At 36.7% G+C, this 13,968-nt stretch overlaps 1 protein-coding gene across 1 annotated transcript in view; it reads left to right on the top strand.

The window, feature by feature from the left end:
* The first annotated feature begins 296 nt into the window (after positions 1 to 296).
* The window catches only part of mmp15b (matrix metallopeptidase 15b), a 40,318-nt gene continuing 26,646 nt past the window's right edge, over positions 297 to 13,968 (top strand). Inside the window, exon 1 of the mRNA XM_088991586.1 lies at positions 297 to 2,359. Within this exon, the coding sequence (XP_088847712.1) occupies positions 2,228 to 2,359 (132 nt within the window). The 5' untranslated portion in view covers positions 297 to 2,227. The remainder of the gene's footprint in view (positions 2,360 to 13,968) is intronic.

Raw genomic sequence — 13,968 nt, 5'->3', positions numbered from 1 at the left:
CTGGAGGGGGCTCAGATCATGTCAGGAGATAAAGAAGTGATGACTGTACAGCGACATGACCCTCCGTCTGACGCCCAGAGGAGAAGATGTGTCGGGAAAAGTGGATTTCTTATCCCACCTTCAGCGGAGTGGACCACAACACAATTTGCCTTGCACATTCTTTCGGTATTAATATCAAATTTGATATATTTTGAAGATAAGATAAGATTAAAAGAGATGCTAACTAACATACGCTAAGCTAACAAAACTGAAAAATAAGATAAGATAAACTAAATTTAGCTAAGCTAAAATTAACTGAGCTAAGCCAAAGTAAAATAAACTAAGATAAAATAAACTAAAATAAAATAAAATGAGCTACATTTAGCTAATCTAAGCTAAGGTAAAATAAGTTAAGATAAGACAACCTTTATTGTCGCTAAGATAAGATAAGTTAAGATAAGATAAGTTAGAGTAAAATGCAATAAACATAAAAATAAAATGAGATGAGTTAATCTTAGCTAAGCTAGGCTAAAATAAGATGAGATCAGCAAAGCAAAAATAAAATAAACTAAGCTAAAATAAAAGAAACTAAGATAAAATTAAAAAAACTAAGCTAAATAAAATAAACAAATAACATGAGATGAGTTAAGCTTAGCTAAGATAAGCTAAAATAAAATAAACTAAGCTAAAATAAAAGAAACTAAGATAAAATTAAAAAAAGTCAGCTGAATAAAATAAACTAAAATAAAATGAAACGAGTTAAGCTTAGCTATGCTAGGCTAAAAAAAGATAAGATCAGCAAAGCTAAAATAAAATCAAGTAAGCTAAAATAAAAAAAACTAAGATAAAATTAAAAAAACTAATCTAAATAAAATAAACTAAAATAAAATGAGATGAGTTAAGCTTAGCTAACAAGATAAACTAACCGAAGCGAAGGTAAAATAAAATAAAGCAAGCGAAGCTAAAATAAACTATGCTAAGATAAAATAACATTAATTACGCTAAAATAAAATAAACTAAGATAAAATAAAATAAGCTAAAATAAAATAAAGTAAATAAAGTAAAATACAATAAAATGAGATGAGCTAAGCTTGCTAAAATAAGCTAAGCTAAAATAAAATAAGAGATAAGATAAGATAAACTAAGCTAAGCTAAAATAAAATAAACTAAGCTAAAATAAAATAAGCTAAGCTAAAATAAAATAAACTAAGCTTATAAAATAAGATAAGATAAAATCAAAAGAGATGCTAACTAACATCCGGTAAGCTAACAAAACTGAAAAATAAGAAGATAAACTAAACTTAGCTAAGCTAAAATTAACTGGGCTAAGCCACAGTAAAACAAACTAAGATAAAATAAAATGAGCTAAATTTAGCTAATCTACGATAAGGTAAGATCAGATAAGACAACCTTTATTGGTCTCACAATGAAAAAAAAATCAAAATTCAGAGCAGCCTTTCACAAAAAATAATCAGCACGATTGTAAACATGATGTATTGAGATATAAAGTTATAATAATGTAATATCTAATATTTTTTCCGACTTTATTATTGTTTTTCTGCATTCTCCTACTGTCAAGGACAAGAAAAAACAAAAGTTAGAGCTCCCTTATTTTGCACGGTAATTTGCGGAAATACACTTTTATGTTGGCGGTCCCTACCACACGTTACTTCCGGTTGGTCGCGCTTATTTGCGCACGCCCTCTAGCTTGACAAAGACACGCTCAGTTCACTCGCAGCTCATCAGTCGCTTACTTGCTGTCTGTCTGTCCTGCTGGCGGAATAAAAGCTTTCCCCTCCGGACCCCTCAGACGAGTTTTAGCCCACGCGAGCTTTTTGTTGTTGTTGTTCTTTTTTGTTGTTTTTTTACGTTTCAACGGCGACAAAGTGCGTTCTCAAGGACGACCAAGTTATCGATTCGAGGGGGGCTCAGGTGCGGCGAACTTTCTCACTTTGTCGTTTTGTTTTCTCGGCAGGACGAAGTCGCAAGTCGTCAGGAACAAAAGTGCTTTTTTTGTGTTGGGGTTGCCATGTTGCTTTACCCACTTCAACCCACTTGCGAGAAACACTAGCGAGACCACCTTCCATGGAGGCTCCTCAGCCCGTCTCAAACGCCGACACGGAACTTCCCGGCATGCTAGTCGACCTTTAGTCGGATCTTGTTTGTCCGCCGTCGACAAGAAAGACCCCAACCGCAAACTATCTTCGCCCGCCACGATCCCCGCAGACAACCAGAAAAGTCGCGGACCATGGCCGGCGTTGCCCCCCGGTTGCTGTGGAGACGGAGCCTCTTCCTGGCGATGTGCGTCTACGCGTTCGGGGCTTGTGGAGCCCAAGAGGAGGAGGACGAGGACGGCGACGTCGGCGGCTTCAACTCGGAGGTAGGAAAGCCCCACTTGCCAATTTCATGTCCTCACCCGTTCCGAAAATAAGCCCACCGAGAATAGTAAACCCGAATATGAGTTGGAAGACCCACCCAAAGCAAGTGATTCCATTTTTCAATAAATATTGATTTCTTTAACTTTGCCCCCCCCCCCTTTGACCTTGATTTGGTATTCCTCAAAACACCAAAACTCAGTTGCATAGATGACCAAACGACATACATTGATACCTTGGCTTACGAACTTAATTGGTTCCCAGACAGAGTGTGTAAGGTGAAAAGTATGTATCCCAAAAAAATATTTCCCATAGGAAACCATTAAAATGAGAATAATCTGTTCCCAGGTCCCCATAAAACATAATTTTCTACGGTCTACGCCTTAAAACTACACAAAATATACATTATTTTATGCATAATAAATGTGCTATGGTATTATAATTAAAGAAATAAAGTGTGCTGTATAATAAAGTCGTTTTATTGACCTATGTGATGGTCGTTGATGGCTTGATGGAATGGAGTGGCCGGTTTGCTCAGCATTAAACACTTGATGAGGAACGTAGCCTTCTTCTTTCACCATCTTGAGGAATGATCCCTTGTAGGTGCTTTCTCTGCCATAATTTGACCTTGTTCCTCATCAATTGCGTTCTGTTTAGCTGGGTTGATAGATTTTTGCATCAAGTGTACAGACGGCTTGTGCGGGTTGTTTGTGGAGCCTAATTGATGGGATATTTTAACCTTGCAGTCTACACTCTGCCTTTGAACTATCAAAATTGAAACTCACTGTCGTCAGCCTGTCTCTTTAATGTTCAAACCACCTCCTCTCACTGCAGCGTTGTTGACCAATCACAGGGCTTTAACCGAAGACTGGGGGCGGGGAATAGAGGACATAAACAAGCCGGCTGCCATTTTCTTGTCAGGAGAACGGGCACACATCACTCATTGTGGTGCACCGTGTGTATCCCGAAAAATAGTTTGTATGCCAAGGTAGAATTTTCAAAAAGTTACCTTGAGAGTTTTGAAATCAAATGTATTATTATTATTATTATTAGATAGCCAGCTAGATAGCTATATAAGCAATAGATAGCTAGCTCCATAGCTAGCCAGATAGCTAATATATAGCAAATAGATAGCCAGCTAGGTAGCTAGCCAGTGGTATTGGATTGGAGTACAGTGAGACCTCAACACCTTAACTTACAAACTTTTCGTCTTACAAACGTTAAATTTATGAAAATTAAACCTTATAATAAGCACTATTTTCATAATACACACCCACCACGGCTGGCGGAGTGATCTTCGGCGGAAGCACACGACCGAACAGCACCAACAGTCCTTATGGAAGGTGACCCTCCTTCCATAAGCCATCAACGACCATCAAAAAGGTGAATAAAACTTTATTTTACAGCACAGTTTATTTCTTTAATTACAGTCCTCATGCAATTCCCTTTGACCTTCGACCTCCAACGCAATCCCATCAAGCCATAAATGACCATCACAAATGTAAATAAAGTGACTTTATGATACAATGCAGTGTATTTCTTTCATTGCAATACAATAGCACATTTATTATACATAGAATAAGGTATGTTGTGTGTAGTTTTTTAGGCTTATTTAGTTGAAAAGTATATTTTATGGAAACCCGGGAACGGATTATTCCCATTTTAATGGTTTCCTATGGGAACTTTTTTTTTGAGGTACACACTTTTCGCCTTACACACTCTGTCTGGGAACCAATTAAGTTCGTAAGTCGAGGTCTCACTGTATTTCCATTTTTTGATGCCACCATTTTGAATGCATATTACCTATAAATACAGACGCTCCCCAACCTAGGAACAAGATACGAACAGTCGTTTGTAAGGTGAATTTGTTCGTAAGTTGCTTCAGTGCTATATTGTGTACGGAACGTATGTTTAGGAGTATAGTTGTGATGTGTCACAGCAAAGTACAGGAAAGTACTCCTTGATTTTCCTGTGCGTGCATGTGCGTCTGTGTCAGGCAAAAAGTTGCATTGTGCGATGTGTGGACTGATGAGCAACTCCCCAATCAATCACTCGTCAATCGCGACAAGAGTGGGCGTGAATCAACGTGTATTTCTCTATGTATGCAAAAAAACGGAATTCAACTGCCCGATATTACAGTAGGACACCTGCCACACGAGCCAGCGCGCTCAAAATGGCGCACATGGCAAATACATGATAAAATTACAATCCAATACAATACATATTGAGTGATATATCGCTTGAACAACAGCCGAAGCTGGAACAAAGCGCTTAACATTATTACAATTATACAATAATAATACAAATGTTTTATATATATATATATATATATATATATATATATATATATATATATATATTCTCATTCCTTATTTATTTATTTAGCTATCTGGCTTTCTAGCTTTTTATTTATTCATCTATCTATTCATCTATTTACTAATTTCTCCATTCATTTATCTATTAATTCAGAATTTTATGTATTAAGCTATCTGCCTTTTTAGCTATTTATTTATTTATCTTATCTGTTTTTTATTTATGTATTTTTATCTATCTATTTATTTATTTGTTTGTTTAGGTATCTGGCTTTCTAGCTATTTATCTATTTTTCTACCTATTCATCTATTTACTAATTTCTTTATTAATTTATCTATTAATTAATGAATTTATGTATTTATTTATTTAGCTATCTGGCTTTTTAGCTATTTATGTAGTTATCTGTTTTTATCTATTTATTTATTTATTGATGTATGTATTTATTTATTTATTTTATCTGCTTGTTTATTTATTTATCTATTTATTAATGCATCCATGTTTTATTTATTTATTTATTTATTTATTTATTTATTTATTTATTTATTTATTTATTTATTTATGTGCCTATATCTATTCATTCATTCATTTATTGCTTTATGTGTATATGTATTTATATATCTATTTATTTATTAATTTATCCATGTACTTATTCATGTATTTAGTTATTCGTCTATTTATTTAGTTGTATGTTTATTTATTTATCTATTTAGATATCTCTTTATTGATTAATTTATTCACATGTATTAATGTATCTATTTCTCTATTTATCCATCTATTTATTCATTCATTCATTCACTTCTTTCTTTGTTTCTTTTTTTGAGTTCAGTGTCAACTTTGTGACACTGAACTCAAAATTTGAAGCTCTTTTCATAAAAGAGCAAAACCCGTCACTAAATCGCCACGGTGGGGTGAGATTCAATTTGGATCGTTCGTACAACAGACTTCTTAGGCAACATAGGCTTAGTTATGCTGATGACGTGATACCAGAGCAAATGGGGCAATCAGACCAGTCGTTGACTCCATAGTCAGACAAGACAATAGAAGTAACCAGTCAGGACAATAGAAGTAATCAGTGTAGCCCCAGGAAGTAGTCCTCTGCTCCCCCCCAACCTGAGAGCAGGGATCAATCATAGCAAAGTCTGGCACCACCACGTTTGGACAGTAGGGATATATATATATATATAGGGCCGAAACTACCAGCAAAAGATTTTAGTTGTCTGACGAAGCCTTTTGGATAAGAAGCGAAACGTCCGACACCTTCAAAGAAGTACAGATGACGGCTGAAAAAAAACCTTTTCATCGATGGAACACCTAGATTTGTATGTTTTTTTTTTTTTTTTTTTTGCACATGCAATGTCTTTGACATTCCAGCCCACGATTGCCCCGTCAGCACATTTCAGCATCTAAACGTCCTTTTTTTTTTTTTTTTTTTTGCCCGGGCATGCTCGCTCCATACGCCCAAAACAAGACGTGCTCGCATCAAGGCCTCAAAACATAAAAAAAATTATAATTATGCTGCATCAGCAAATGTTGATATTGCTGAGGACTCAAAAACGACATTTTTCGCCAGCAGGCGGATTGCTTTCTTTCTTTTTTTTTTTACTATGAGCAACCCGTCGTTGTTGATTCAAAATGACCTTTGACCCCAAATCCCACTCAAGGCATTCCGAGAAAACACTGACACCAGGTGTGTGTGTGTGTGTGTGTGTGTGTGTGTGTGTGTGTGTGCGTCTTTATAATTAACATCCATCTATCTATCTGTCCATTTTGAGAACATTTGGGGGTCATCGCAGCTGTCATTGGTCAGAAGTCGGGGTATCCCGTCGAATCGGCCGCTTGCCAATCGCAGGGGACAAATGGACTAGTGATGTGTAGTTCGTGAACGAGCCGGGTCTTAGAGCCGGATCTCTGAAATGAACGAAGAGAGCCGACTCCTAACAAAGAGCCGGAAATGGGAGCCAACTTTTTTTTCCCCCTCTATTCCCCGCCCCCGGTCTTCGGTTAAAGCCGCACGTGATTGGTCAAGATCCGTGGTATAGGAGGGAGGGGAGAATTACAGACACATGCAGCAGTGAGGAGAAGGGGGGGGGGTTAAGGTAGACAGGTGGACAAATGTTATCACATTATGCTGTTATTATTATTCAATTATGATATTTTTTACTAGTTAGTCTGATAGGTATGATTATTAATATGAAAAGCAAATTAGTGACAGCTGATCATCAGACTAGAGAGTAACCGAAGTGCATATGAAAGTTAGTGGATGCTCTCTGCGCATATAAATCAAGCCATATCAATACAAATATCTGATATAGTGTATATTTTTTACATGAGTAATTCATTTTTTCACATAATTTTACATGTTTTTTGGTAGTTAATTAATTGAAGCAACAAACAAACTGAGGAGCCATTTGGGAGCCAAAAGAGCCAGATCTTTTTAGTGAGCCGAACCAAAAGAACCGGCTCTCTGAAAGGAGCCGGAATTCCCATGACTAGAATGGACGAACAACCGCCAGTCTGATGTGTCGATCATGTGACGCACACCCACATGCACACGGTGCAAAGGCATGCTGGGTAGTGAGGGTTGGGGGGGGGGGGATTTGTGGCAAGACAATGGCTACTTTTGTGTCAAGCCACAAATGAGTCCATTTGAGCAAAAAAATGGACAGGACGAAACCCGATAAGCGCTCGAATTCGTCGCCAGGGTTGTTTCGGTTTCGCAATTGTGAGGCGGGAATTTGTTCACCCCTTTTTGTTTAGGCGTGGGTTTATTGATATACAGTGATACCTTGGCTTACGAACTTAATTGGTTCCCAGACAGAGTGCGTAAGGCAAAAAGTGTGTATCCCAAAAATTAATTTCCCATAGGAAACCAATGAAATGATAATAATCCGTTCCTAGGTCCCCATAAAACATAAATTTCTAGTTTCTAATTTTCTAAAATAGATAAAAAAAACTACACAAAATATACTTTATTTTATGTATAATAAATGTGATATGGTATTATAATTAAATAAACTCTACTGTAGAATAAAGTCGTTTTATTGACCTTAGAATGGAGTCACCGGTTTAAACACTTGATGAGGAATGTAACCTTCTTCTTTCACCATCTTGAGGAATTATGCCTTGTAGATGCTTTCTCTGTGATAATTTTATCTAGTTCCTCATCAATTGTGTTCTGTTTAGCTGGGTTGATAGCTTTTTGCATCAAGTGTACAAATAACTTGTGCGGGTTATTTGTGGAGGCTGATTGATGGAATATTTTAACCTTGCAGGCTACACTCTGAAAGTTGAAACTCTCTCACTGTCGTCTGCCTGTCTCTTTAATGTTCAAACCACCTCTCCTCACTGCTATGTTCTTGACCAATCACATGGCTTTAACCGAAGACTGGGGGGCGGGGAATAGAGGACAAAAGCAGTCGGCTGCCATTTTGTTGTTTGAGGCTCGTTCGCGAAAGACACATCATTCATCATTGAGGCAGCTCCGTGTACGAAAAAGGTTTGTGTGCTTAGGTAAAGTTCGTATGCCAAGGTAAAATTGTCATCAATTTAACATTCGTAAACCGAAAAGTTTGTAAGACAAGGGGTTCGTAAACCGAGGAATCACTGTACTTTTGATTTCCAACGCCATTTTGGAGGCAGACGGCAGTGGTTGCGTCACAACAGCTTCTTGACGATTTCTGCTCACGATGCCGGTGGAGTTCGGTTTGTCTGCCCTTGAGACGACTAATTTATTTTATTTTGGTGGGAGGGAGGAGGAGGAGAATGACTTGAGTGTTACGGATGACGTTGCGCTTGACTTTTAAAAGGCTCCATTTGATGGATGATTTTCATTTCCAAATGGCATTGTTGTCGTTGAAAACAACCTCAGTCCTCAACCTGTCAGACACGCTAAGCTAAAACTTCAACAGATCGCTCACGTTGCCCACTGGTGACGCCTAGCATGCGCGCCTACGTAGCAAATAATTGCAAATAAACGGATAAAATTGCATTCAGAGCTTAGTTTGATTAGCTCTTTTATTATTTGTCATTTTATATGTGGTTTTCATAATAATAATAATAATAATAATAATAAATTTTATTTATACGCGCCTTTCAAAACTCTCAAGGTCACTTTACAGTCACAGGATACGTTTTACTGTGGGTGAGCAGCGGCAGCCATATGCGCCAGCGTTCACTCAACCTGGAAGTAACTCAAATAGATAGAAAGCTAGCTAATAGATAGACAGCTAGCGAGGTACCTTGATAGCCGTACAATTAATAGATAGCCAGCTCGATAGCTACCGAGCCAGCCAGATAGCTAATAGATAGCAATTAGATAGCCAGCTAGATAGCTAGCCAGGTAGTAATCATAATAATCATAGTAACCATAAAAACAATAATAATAATAACAACCATAACCATAATAATTATAATACATTTCATTTATAAGTGCCTTTCAAAACTCTCAAGGTCACTTGACAGTCACAGGGTACGTTTTTCTGTGGGTGAGCAGCAGCAGCCACACGCGCCAGAGTTCACTCCACCCAGAATAACTCAAATAGATAGAAAGCTAGCTAGCCAGCTTATACATAGCTAATAGATAGCTAATATATAGCTAGCTAGATAGCCAGCCAGCTAATAGATAGCTAGCGAGATAGCCAGCCAGCTGGCCAAATAGCTAATAGATAGCAAATAGACCGCAAACAGCTAGCTAGTTAGCATATGAGCAAATTTGATAACATCAGTTTAAGACAAAAAAAACACTACAAATGAAAACATATGACAGCAAGATAGCTCATAGATAGCCAGCTAGGTAGCTATATAAGTAATAGATAGCTAGCTCCATAGCTAGCCAGATAGCTAATATACAGCAAATGTATAGCCAGCTAGCCAATAGTTAGCTAGCTACATAAATAACAGCTAGCTAGCTAGCCAGACAGCAAATAGATATCTGGCTAGGTAGCCAGCTAGTTAGATAACTCAATAGCTAGTTAGATAGCCAGCTAGTTAATGAAGGAATGTTCGTAATTAGGAGAGTGTATTGTATTGTATTATAAAAGGAGCAAAGAAATAGAACCCAAAATGGCGTTATTGTCATCTTTCAAGAAGAAATGGCCGACTACTACTTTATTGTTCTGGTGTTTATTGTTGTTTTAATTTTAAAGTGTCATTGGGTGCTTAGAAAGGGGTTTGTAAATTCAATGCATTATTATTATTATTATTATTGATTATTATTATTATTATTATTATTATTAATACATTACATTTTAAGTGCCTTTCAAAGCTCTCAAGGACACTTTACAGTCACAGACACGCATAGGGACTATAATAAATAAAATACAATCACAAATAGAATACAGTCAATAAAATACAATTATAAATAGAAACAAGAGAGTGACACAGAAAATTCTTATTATTATTGTTATTATTATTATTATTATTATTATTATTATTATAAACAAGTTTCTGGAACAGATTATGGTCGAAAACCCAGCTTTGACTGTATAAGTAAACGGAAGGGAATTGAGCGTTGCATTCAGGTGCACTCAGTTTGATCGAGAACCCATTCTCGGTTGTAAACCAAGGCATTAAAAAAATTAATCGATTTTTATTTTTTATTTTTTTGGTAAAAAACTGAATCGGTCAAGAACCGAGATGTTCATAAACCAACGTTTGACTGTCCGAACGCGAGCTACAAGGAGTCCCGAGACCCATTTGAGGAGCCGCAAAACATTCCGCCTCCTCTCATTCCTCTACTTGCACCCCTCGCGGGACTTTTAGAGGGTAAATTAGTGTGCTGGGTGCTAGCTGAGGCGAGTTCCAGATGGCAACGGCCCAAAACCTTAAAATAAAAAGCTGCTCAAGTTCGTATCTTGGCTGACATTGTGGCGGACACGCTGAGACGCGTCGGAGCGCGCGCACACACACGGCGCCTATTTTTTATTATTATTATTTTTTTTTTACAACTCCCGCTATATTCCCGCGCGGCTTTGGCGGCTACGATCGAGGACTTTGTGAAGGAACATTTAAAGGACAAGCGACACCATTTTTTTGTTTCCGAACTGATATCAGAAAAACGTTTTATAGCATCTAAAATACCCAAAATTAATAGCTATCTGGATAGATAGATAGATAGCAAGCTACCTAGATAGCTAATATGTTTCATGACTCAAATAGCCTGCTTGCTAGCTATTTGGTGAATAGCTATCTATCTATCTATCTATCTATCTATCTATCTATCTATCTATCTATCTATCTATCTATCTATCTATCTATCTATCTATCTATCTATCTATCTATCTATCTATCTATCTATCTATCTATCTATCTATCTATCTATCTATCTATCTATCTATCTATCTATCTATCTCTAGATAGATAGATAGATAGATATTTAGCTAAATTAGCTCAAATGTACGAATATTAGCTCGTAAATGCTGGGCATTTGCATAATTGCACACGTGTTGGACTACAAACACAGCGACTGATGCCTTTAAAACGATTCATTGATTTTGATTCAGATTCTGAGTTGAGTGAGCGTTAAAGGACAACCGACAGCATTTTTTTTTTGTTTCCTAACTGATATCAGAAAAACGTTTTATGGCACCTAAAATACCCAAAACACGCAGGCTGATATTTTTAGGCAAATGTAAAACACCAATAAAAAATGACGTAAAGTGTCCCAAAACTGACACAAAATTAGCTAATACACTGAGCCAGTGTTCACTCAACCCGGAAGTAAATAGATAGAAAGCTAGCTAGTCAGCTAATTGATAGCTAATAGATAGCCAACAGATAGCTAACTAGCCACTTAGATAGCTATATAGCTAATAGCCAGATAGCTAGATAGTTAATTCGCTAATATACTGAGCCACCGTTCACTCAACCCTGAAGTAAATAGATAGAAATCTAGCAAGCCAGCTAACAGATAGCTAATAAATAGCCAACAGATAAGTAGCTAGATAGATAGCCACTTAGAATTTGCACGTCTACTACAAGCTAAATGTTGAAAGCAAACTCGAAGCTGTAGCATCCATTGCCGAAAAGACATTGTCTCACAATTCCTGTCCCATATAAATCCGCTTCAATTCCAAGCCGCGACAGTTCTACATACGCATCTTTAATTATAATACCATAGCACATTTATTATTCAGAAATGAGGTTATATGTTGTGTAGTTTTAAGGCTTAGAAAATAGTAGTAAGTAAAGTAGAAAAGTAGAAAATTATGTTTTATGGGGACCTGGGAACGGATTATTCTCATTTTAATGGTTTCTTATGGGAAATTATATTTTGGGATACACACTTTTCGCCTTACACACTGCCTGGGAACCAATTAAGTTCGTAAGCCAAGGTATCACTGTACGTCGATGCTGTTTTGGACGTTTTGGGATGTTGCGGTTGCCACTCCTTCGCAAGGAATGGGAAATGCGTTCCATTCAAATTCTTTGCTACTTGGTTTTGTCAGAAGCACACTCCGTCAAGTTCAGCGTGCAGCCATTTTGTTGTCATTTCTTGACCAGACGGTATCACGTATTCATTTTCCCGGCGACTTGAGTTGCGGAAGTGAAACGCTACACACCCGCGTCTTGGGATCTCTAGCAGCTGCTGGAGAGCGTCACCGCCGAAAGGCTTTTCTCGCTCTGCTCCGTTCCCAGACAGCCCAGATAAAATATGGACAAGAGTAGACAAGTTCTCGTGAACTTTGCACCGTTAGCATTAGCGCCGTCTGCTTTGAAGCGCCCGATGAGCTTTAGAGGGGAATTCATACTTGAAACGAAATGTGTAAAGCTAGCTGTTACCTAGCCTACAGTTGTCTCGCAATGTTGTCGGACAAAATTTACAATCAAACTTCGGTTTTCCACCATAATCCGTTCCAGAAAGCTATTGGAAAACAGATTTGGTGGAAAACTTTCCCATTATAATCAATGTCCCCGTAATAAATGTTAGCTTTTTATATTTTAATTTTAATTTTAATTTTAATTTTAATTTTAATTTTAATTTTAATTTTTTAAATTTTTAAATGTTATTTTAATTTTAATTTTAATTTATTTTTTATTTTTTATTTCTTTTTATGTTTTTAATTTTTAATTTTTAATTTTTAATTTTTAATTTTTAATTTTTAATTTTTAATTTTTAATTTTAAATTTTTAATTTGTATTTATTATATATCGAGATTGAACAATACGTCCGAGTTGCAGAAAACATGTCTGCTTTTTAACTCATTCACTGCCGTTCACAAATTTATTCGTGAATTGAAAATATGACGTAGAGCGCCATTCCCGAAATTGCTCGGGTTTTGTGTTTTCATGCTTGGTTGGCGATAAAGCGCTGGTCAGACCTCTGGCAATGTTTTTTTTTTTTGTTCGACAAAGGGGCGGTATTTCCCTTTTTTCCATGTTAGCGCTTTGTTCTAGCTTCAGCTGTTGTTAAAGCGCTTTTTAAACCAACATGTATTGTATTTATTGTATTTTGTACATGTGCCCCCATTTCAAGCTCATATAACTCCAGTCCCATATCATTTAGGAATTAACTCTTTTTTCTAAAGAAAGAAGAGTAAGGTTTCTTACGCTGCATTGAGTTAAAAGTTGGAATTCTGAGTTAAAAGTCAGAATTGTGAGTTAAAAGTCAGAATTGTGAGTTAAAAGTCGGAATTTTGAGTTAAAAGTCGGAATTATGAGTTAAAAGTCGTAATTAGGAGTTAAAAGTCGTAATTATGAGTTAAACGTCGGAATTCTGAGTTAAAAGTTGGAATTTTGAGCTAATATATAGCTAATAAATTGTCAACAGATAGATAGCTATATAGCTAATAGCCTGCTAGCTAGATAGTTAATTAGCTAATACACTGAGCCAGTGTTCACTCAACCCGGAAGTAAATAGATAGAAAGCTAGCTAGTCAGCTAATTGATAGCTAATAGATAGATAACTAGCCACTTAGATAGCTATATAGCTGATAGCCAACTGGCTAGATAGTTAATTAGCTAATATACTGAGCCACCGTTCACTCAAACCTGAAGTAAATAGATAGAAATCTAGCAAGCCAGCTAACAGATAGCTAATAAATAGCCAACAGATAAGTAGCTAGATAGATAGCCACTTAGATAGCTATATATCTAATAGGCAACTGGCTAGATAGTTAATTAGCTAATACACTGAGCCAGCGTTCCCTCAACCCTGAAGTAAATAGATAGAAATCTGGCTAGCCAGCGAATAGCTAGCTAATGAATAGCCAACAGATAGATAGCTAGCAACTTAGATAGCTATATAGCTAATAGCCAGATAGCTAGATAGTTAATTAGCTAATACACTGAGCCAGCGTTCACT

Source organism: Hippocampus bargibanti, linkage group LG03 (genome assembly GCF_051943395.1).
Source record: "Hippocampus bargibanti isolate YZ-2025 linkage group LG03, ASM5194339v1, whole genome shotgun sequence".
Taxonomy (NCBI): domain Eukaryota; kingdom Metazoa; phylum Chordata; class Actinopteri; order Syngnathiformes; family Syngnathidae; genus Hippocampus; species Hippocampus bargibanti.
The sequence above is the reverse complement of the archived record's forward strand: the minus strand, read 5'-3'. Positions and strand labels throughout refer to the sequence as shown.